At 30.5% G+C, this 7,169-nt stretch overlaps 1 protein-coding gene across 1 annotated transcript; it reads left to right on the top strand.

Moving 5' to 3' along the window:
• The first annotated feature begins 391 nt into the window (after window positions 1–391).
• Window positions 392–1,360, top strand: LOC114181039. The gene is made up of 4 exons (XM_028067358.1): window positions 392–725; window positions 819–1,031; window positions 1,120–1,210; window positions 1,287–1,360. Exons 1-3 carry the CDS (start codon window positions 465–467, stop codon window positions 1,180–1,182), a joined length of 537 nt encoding a protein of 178 aa, XP_027923159.1. The 5' UTR covers window positions 392–464; the 3' UTR covers window positions 1,183–1,210; window positions 1,287–1,360.
• Window positions 1,361–7,169: the final 5,809 nt, after the last annotated feature.

A 7,169-nucleotide genomic window follows, 5' to 3' on the forward strand; every position in this document is an offset into this window, starting at 1 on the left:
TTGGATTTGATTTTCCTAAATACTATCTAATTTACTTGATTTAGAACTACCATACATATTAAAGAATTATGGTCATTGTTTTGTATGATAATCCCCATGCATTCTTTATATCTAGTTTTCATTGTTGTCATTCACTTTTGGTTTCTCATAAATATATGTAGCCATGCCAAAGGTGAAGCGTTTTCGAAATCCACAGAAATCATCACTTCAGCCTCCAACTAATTATTTACCATCAACAAATCCTGCACCAACAAATGAAACCTCATCACACACTTCAATGAGCACAACACCACCAGTAGATTCCTCATTGCCCACTGAGAACTCATAGCAACCTGAAACATCTACAAAACATGTTCAACGTGAATCTTCATCATATTGGACTGTTCATGCAATAAGTATATGTCATATTTATTTTTACATGACCATAATTTAAAAATTTTACTTATGGTTAAGTAAGTTGTTTTATGGTTAAAGACTTAGAAGGAGTTATCAAGAAAATTAAGGTGAAGGTCAGAGAAGTAAATAACTTAACTCGTGGGGAACGTATCATTGTGGACTTTGATGAGTTAGGCATGGAAATTGGTGAAGGACAAGGCGTGCTTGCAGGATATTGTGGTACATTGGCAATTGATTGTAATTTGTTTCCAATTAATTTTGAAAGATGGTCTGGGAAAATAGGCATGCCTGACACTTACTTCTTGGAATGCTTTAAGGAAATATTACAGGTATATCTTTATGCATGTATGACCTTATATCTTTTGTAAATGTTACATTTACTCAAATCTTTACTCACTAACTATGTCTTCTTTTTTCAAAAGCCTCGATTTTGTTTTAAGATTGGTGAAGCTAGTGCACAACGGTATTGCAAACTAACTCTTGGTAGGAAGTGGGTTGCACATAGGCAGAACTTATGCAATGAGTTCTATGATCCAACGAAAAGCAAAAAGGAAATCATAAGTAATGTGCCAAATGGTATAGACAGAACTCAATGGGCTCATTTTGTTACTTATCGTCTAAAACCGGAAACATTGGTACAAGTTACATTATTTTGAATGGTGTGAATTGTTTGTGTAGATATTTTTTTATTGTTGTGCGAACTTACAATTTTTTTGTTCATAGGAGATTTGTAAAAAAATAGAGAAAATCGTAAAAGCAAGTAATTCCTCATACCGGTGGTTCTAAACCTATGTCAAGAAGAAGACATGAGATGGTAATGATATTAGTTAACATGACACTTTACTATTTTTTAATTTTTACTATTTAACTTAACTTCTCTTTTTATTTAGTTTTTGGAAATTGGACAGCTGCCTAGTCGGGGAAAGTTATACATTGATACTTATAAAAGAAAGGATGGATCATTTGTGAATGATGCGACAAAGGCTATATCTGTTAGTTGTACCATAATATGATATCTTCGTGCATTTTCCTCCAATGTTTAGAGTTTTCACTACATATTGTTGTATGCCTATAAGAACAAATTGAAGTGGGTTTGACTCAAAGCACTAATGATGAATCAGAGGTTTCCCCTAATGATGTTGTTGGTAGAGTGTTAGGAGCAGCTCCTACTAACTCATTTAGAAATACAAGATTTTGACTTTCGGATATAAGCATTGCTTCATCTAGTGCTGCCACATCATCAACATCTTCTGATCAGTGGCAATAGAAGTACATTAATTTAGAATCCCAAATTCAAACCACCTTGCGTGCACTAAAAGCCTACATGATAATGAAGGAAGGAAAGATCCCTGATGAATTAACTCCCTGATGAGTACGTATTTTTGCCCTCATTTAATGTTTAATTCTGGGTATTTAATTGAATTTGTGTGCCTAAAGAGTGATTTAATTGATAATTCTGATAATTAGGTTGTTTGAGCTTGTGTGATAAAAATGTCTTAAAAAGTGATTTTTAGCTGCATAAATTATTTTTGGATATTTTAAAGTTTGTTGATGCAGCTGAAGTTAAGTTTTAAGCTCATTTAGAGGTGTGGAAATATATTGATTAAAGCTTCATGACACCTTAAAGATAAATCCAAGAATAAGAAATTATCAAAAGCACAAAAATTCAAGCCAAGCATTGCATGAAGACGGCAAGAAAAACTTGAAAAAGTGAAGAAGTTTGGCTAAACCAAGAAGAGAGGAACAAAAAAATTGGACCTTGCGATTTTCTTTATCTTTATGATAGAAGATAATTTGGGAAAAATATATCTTTAGATATTTTATTTGATATTTTTAAATAATTATCTTATTTAATTATATCAAAATATTAAAAGATATTAACTACCAAATCTTTTTAAATATGACAAGATCTTCTGGAATCTTTTTAGATCCACAACAAACAAATATATCTTGAAGATATTGGATTATTTAGAAGATAATTTGAGGAGATTGCAAAGGGTTGATTTGGAAAATTAATTCAAATATTAATTGGTGATAATTTATCATATATCTTTAAGTAATTAATTAATTTAATTATATTAGATATTGATATTATCAACCAACTATATTTGTCAAATAGTGTATATCTCTCTAAATATTTTTAAATATTTATATTTATCTTTATTTTAAAAGATATTTGAGAGATTTTAGCAACAGAAAAGTCCAGTCCAATTCCTATATAAAGAGACCAAGGGAGAAGCAGAAAACAAGCTCGGCACGTCGGAATTTAGGAACCCTTAGGGGGGCCTAATTTCTTTCTCTCTCTTTTCTTCTCTCTATTCTTCTTTTGTATTTCATGGATTGCTAAACTTCTTGGGTTGATTCCATTGTAATTTCATTATGGATTTTGAGGTTAGAATGAATTAATTTCTTTGTTCTTTTTATTATTGTTGAGGTTTTAATTTATCTATGTCTTTTATCTTTGAATCACATAAAAAGTAATGATTTTAAATCTATATGCATATTGATCATACGAGTCAAGGGTTTTTAAATTTAATTGAGACTTTACTTTGATTTTATTTAGAAACTTTCATATGATTAAATGAGTTTTTACCAATAATTGAGACTTTACTTTGATTAAAGGTATTTACTCTAACGAAAATTAATTGAGACTTTACTTTGATTAATTAAGCTTTTTATTTGGTGAGGAGATAAAAGAATAGACATGATTAGGCATAGTAAAATTTGATTGAGACTGTACTTTGGTTGAATTTACTGTGGATAATCTAAAAGTTCTCACTTTTAATTGAGACTATACTTTGGTTAAAAGTGAGAACGCCAACAAATTCATTGAGACTTTACATTGATTAATTTGTAAATCTACAACAATAATTAACTGAGCAATAATCTTTAGATAACCGATGATGAATCTATTTTGAAAAAGCAATGGAATCAATCTATTTTCTTTACTATTGTTTTTATTTCTTTTTATCTTTTAAACTTTATTTCTATCTTTGTTTATATTAATCCCCTATATTTTTTATTTTATTTGACTAACTCATTTGTATAGTTTTATAAGAACTAATTTGTTAAAAATCAATTCCGTGTTCGTTGGGAGACGACTTAGGGTTACTTTACCCTTTCTATTTTCTTGACTACTATCTTAGCAATACTGAAGTTGCTATAGTTTAGTAGTATTAATTTGATCGCGTCAACGACAGCGTTATCAAATTTGGCACCGTTGCCGGGGAACACGGTTAGAATTTTTATCATTTTAGTTCTTATTTTTATTTTATTCTTTTGATTTTATTTTATTTTATTTTATTTTATTTTTATTTTTGTTTACCACTAACATTTTCTTTTCTCAATTTTTATTCTAACATTTTTTTATTTTCTTTAGTTATTTTATTTTATTTTATTTAGTTATTTTTGTTAAGCATAATTTTTGTTTGAGGAATTTTGTTGGGAAATTTGTGAAACTAGTTGGGAAAAACTTTGGCTAAGGAAAGACAAGGTACTTAAGTTGTCCATTGAGACGCACCTCTCTTTCCTGGAAGTCTACTCAACAAGCTTTCAACTTATTTCTTTTCAGAAAACCTCTTTCAAAAATGCAAAATAGTTTTTCATATGAAAATAATCAACAGTGTGATTTTCAAGTGAATTATGATTACTATCCACAGCAACCACGTGATTCATATGATTATCAACAACAAATTGTCACACCTACTTCTGCACCTGATATAAGTGGGTTAACTTTACGACAATTTAATGATCTATATCCTAGATCATCTTTTTTGGGATATGAGCAACAACCATATTCTGAGTGTCCACCTCAGCAACCATATGTTCCAAATAGTGTTCAGCAACAATATGTACCACCACAGCAAGTTGAAGCAATCAATGGACCATCCTACAGGGAAGTTATGATATTAATGGGTGAAGTTATAGAGAAATTAGAGTCCATGGATGAAAGGTTGCGAGTTGATCAACGATGTAGAAATATTGAGCAAGAGTGGTACGAAAATAAGCAAATATTGTCTAATATGTTGAGGGATGCAAGTAAGAACAACTTTATAGAATTACTTGTAACTGTTAATACTACCCCTCAACCCCATCAAAGATTTCCTGAAAATCCAGATTTTAACAAACTTCGTCATGAAATCAAAGATGTGCTTCTGAAGTTGGCCATCAGAGCTGAACAAATGTCTGAAGATTTGAGTCAGCTAATGAATGATGCATTGAGAAAGGTCACTTTGGAAGATATGATGAAAATGATGACTGAAATGATGAAGATGGATCAAACAGATCAGAAAGAGATGATGAATGTCGCGACACAAAGCTTACAGAATCAGTCTGAAAAACCAATAGCGGAATCACATCACATTGATATATCTACTGATGGATATAATGATTTCATAGTAATATGTCTACTGATGGACATATCAATTTTTCTAAAGATGTTGCTGATGAAGTAATTAAAGATTCTCACACAAACATATCTACTGATGGATATGTTGATGATGCTCCATGTGAATATAAAGTTGTACCTGTTGATGATGTTATGAGTACAAATGATCATTTTCAAGAGCAAAGTTGTGAGAATAATACAATAGAGGAACCAAATGCAGTTGAAGAGCCAACAGTATTAGAAGATGCAGCTGAAGCATCTACTATTGCAACTGACTTGGTTAATGATGAAGCAGCAAATTCAACTACTTCAAGTGCAGATTTTTGCTCACAAGGTGAGATTATGAGGATTACTGATGATCCTGTTAACAATCTGAATGCACTTGATGATGCTCAAGTTGAGTTGAAGCCACACAATCCACACATCAAGTTTGTTGATGTGAATGATGCAAATAAGTTTTCAGTGCTTATCTTTGTTGACATGGCTGTAGAAAAAGAAGAAAGGTTGCTGCAACAGGTAAAAAGCTTAGATTCATATTCTTTTGAAAACATTGTTGATAAAAAAGTTAATTTGCATGCATGTTTGTTTTTTGTTTCTGTTTTTAATTTTAAAAATATTAAAAAAATTTCAAAAATATGTGTTTTTGTTTTCTTTAATAAAATTGTACAAGCTGACTTGTACTTTATAAAATTAAAGAAAATAAATTTTGACATATGGCCAGATTGAGACAATAGTCAAAAGATTTTTCGTTTCCTCCCCAAAATAAGTCCATCAAGGACATTTTTTCTGAAATAAGTGTGGGGGAGACAAACTGTAGGTAGGGTTTTCCTTTTGATGTTTTTTGTTTTTTGTTTTTTTTTGTTTTTTGTGTTTTTTTCATTTAAAAAAATTGTGATTTCGTTTTGAGAAAATTGTGAAAGTATTAACTTTTTACTAAGTGAAACTTTTAAACAATATGTCTCATAAGAAATCCACCAAAAATATTTCCCTGCTTTCAATAAAACATATTGACATTGGATTTTGGGATTTGATTCACTAAGTGAGATGATCATAATTCTGGAAAAATAAAAGTCATGTTGATATGGGTAGATTGTTTCTATGATTTGCTAATTGAGTTGATTTGAGAATTTCTTGATTAAATCTTTTGTGAAAGAATTTGACCTTGTGAGTCTTGAGCCTTAATGTAAAGGATGAACTGCCATATGTCATTCCTATTTTTTTTCTTGAGTGACTTGCTCATGTTTGTTTATACTCAAATGTTTAGCTTGACTCTTTTGTTTTGCATCTTAGGTGAATATGCATGATTTGATATGACTGAGGCATTTCTTGTTTTAAGTTACTTGGCCAAATAAGCCCACCTTGATATTAATCCATTGGTAGCCTCTTGGAGCTTTAAACCTCTTTTTCTTGTTTTAAGCCTATTGCATAACCTTGAAAAGAAAAAGACTATATTCTACCTTAGGAAGAAAGAAGGAGCTAATGGATTGTGTTCAGGAATGGTTGAGGAATAAAGTGTGTGGGTCAGTACCTCACCCACAAATTAATAAAAATGGCAAAAGGAAAAATTGTTGATGAAAAAGTGTTAAAATAATTGCTTTCTAAAAAAAAGAGAGAGCAACAAAGCAATAAACGAAAAAGAGTTGTTTTTGAAATTATGCTCCATTATTCTTTCTATATTTTAATTTCAAAAACCCAAAATCATAAAATTTTTCCTACCTTTGCCTTAGCCCCATTATAACTTGTGAAAAGTCCTCATGATCTTTGAATGCATATTTTCTGAAAGTTTGTGAATATTAGAGTCTTGTTAAGTATTATGAGAGTTTACTTACATGAGTATTTTGAGTGAAAACACAAGCCAAAACACTTGAGAGAATTTTGGTGAGAAAATACACATTTAACTTGAGTGCTTTCTTTCATAATTGATTGTCTTGTGAATTCAAAAGATTAACTCATGTGTGAAAAATAGAACCTTTCTGTTTGTATATACATGATAATTTGATCTCTAGAGTATTGATTTGTCTCCAGTGATGTTCATTCCTTCGATCCAATGTTGATGTGAAATAAAATACCTCAGATTAAGTTTTGAAATTGTTTGATTTTGCCCAGGAGTGCAAAAGGATAAGTGTGTGGGTATGATGAGTACGTATTTTTGCCCTCATTTAATGTTTAATTCTGGGTATTTAATTGAATTTGTGTGCCTAAAGAGTGATTTAATTGATAATTCTGATAATTAGGTTGTTTGAGCTTGTGTGATAAAAATGTCTTAAAAAGTGATTTTTAGCTGCATAAATTATTTTTGGATATTTTAAAGTTTGTTGATGCAGCTGAAGTTAAGTTTTAAGCTCATTTAGAGGTGTGGAAATATATTGATTAAAGCTTCATGACA

Source organism: Vigna unguiculata, chromosome 4 (assembly GCF_004118075.2).
Source record: "Vigna unguiculata cultivar IT97K-499-35 chromosome 4, ASM411807v1, whole genome shotgun sequence".
Lineage (NCBI taxonomy): Eukaryota > Viridiplantae > Streptophyta > Magnoliopsida > Fabales > Fabaceae > Vigna > Vigna unguiculata.

What these genes read in the sequence shown, in the direction of transcription:
- LOC114181039 (XM_028067358.1), top strand. Translation starts at nt 465, where the DNA reads ATGGTTAAAGACTTAGAAGGAGTTATCAAGAAAATTAAGGTGAAGGTC. An exon ending in GCTTTAAGGAAATATTACAG is followed by an intron (nt 726 to 818) that starts GTATATCTTTAT and finishes TTTTTTCAAAAG; the next exon opens with CCTCGATTTTGTTTTAAGAT. An exon ending in GTCTAAAACCGGAAACATTG is followed by an intron (nt 1,032 to 1,119) that starts GTACAAGTTACA and finishes TTTTGTTCATAG; the next exon opens with GAGATTTGTAAAAAAATAGA.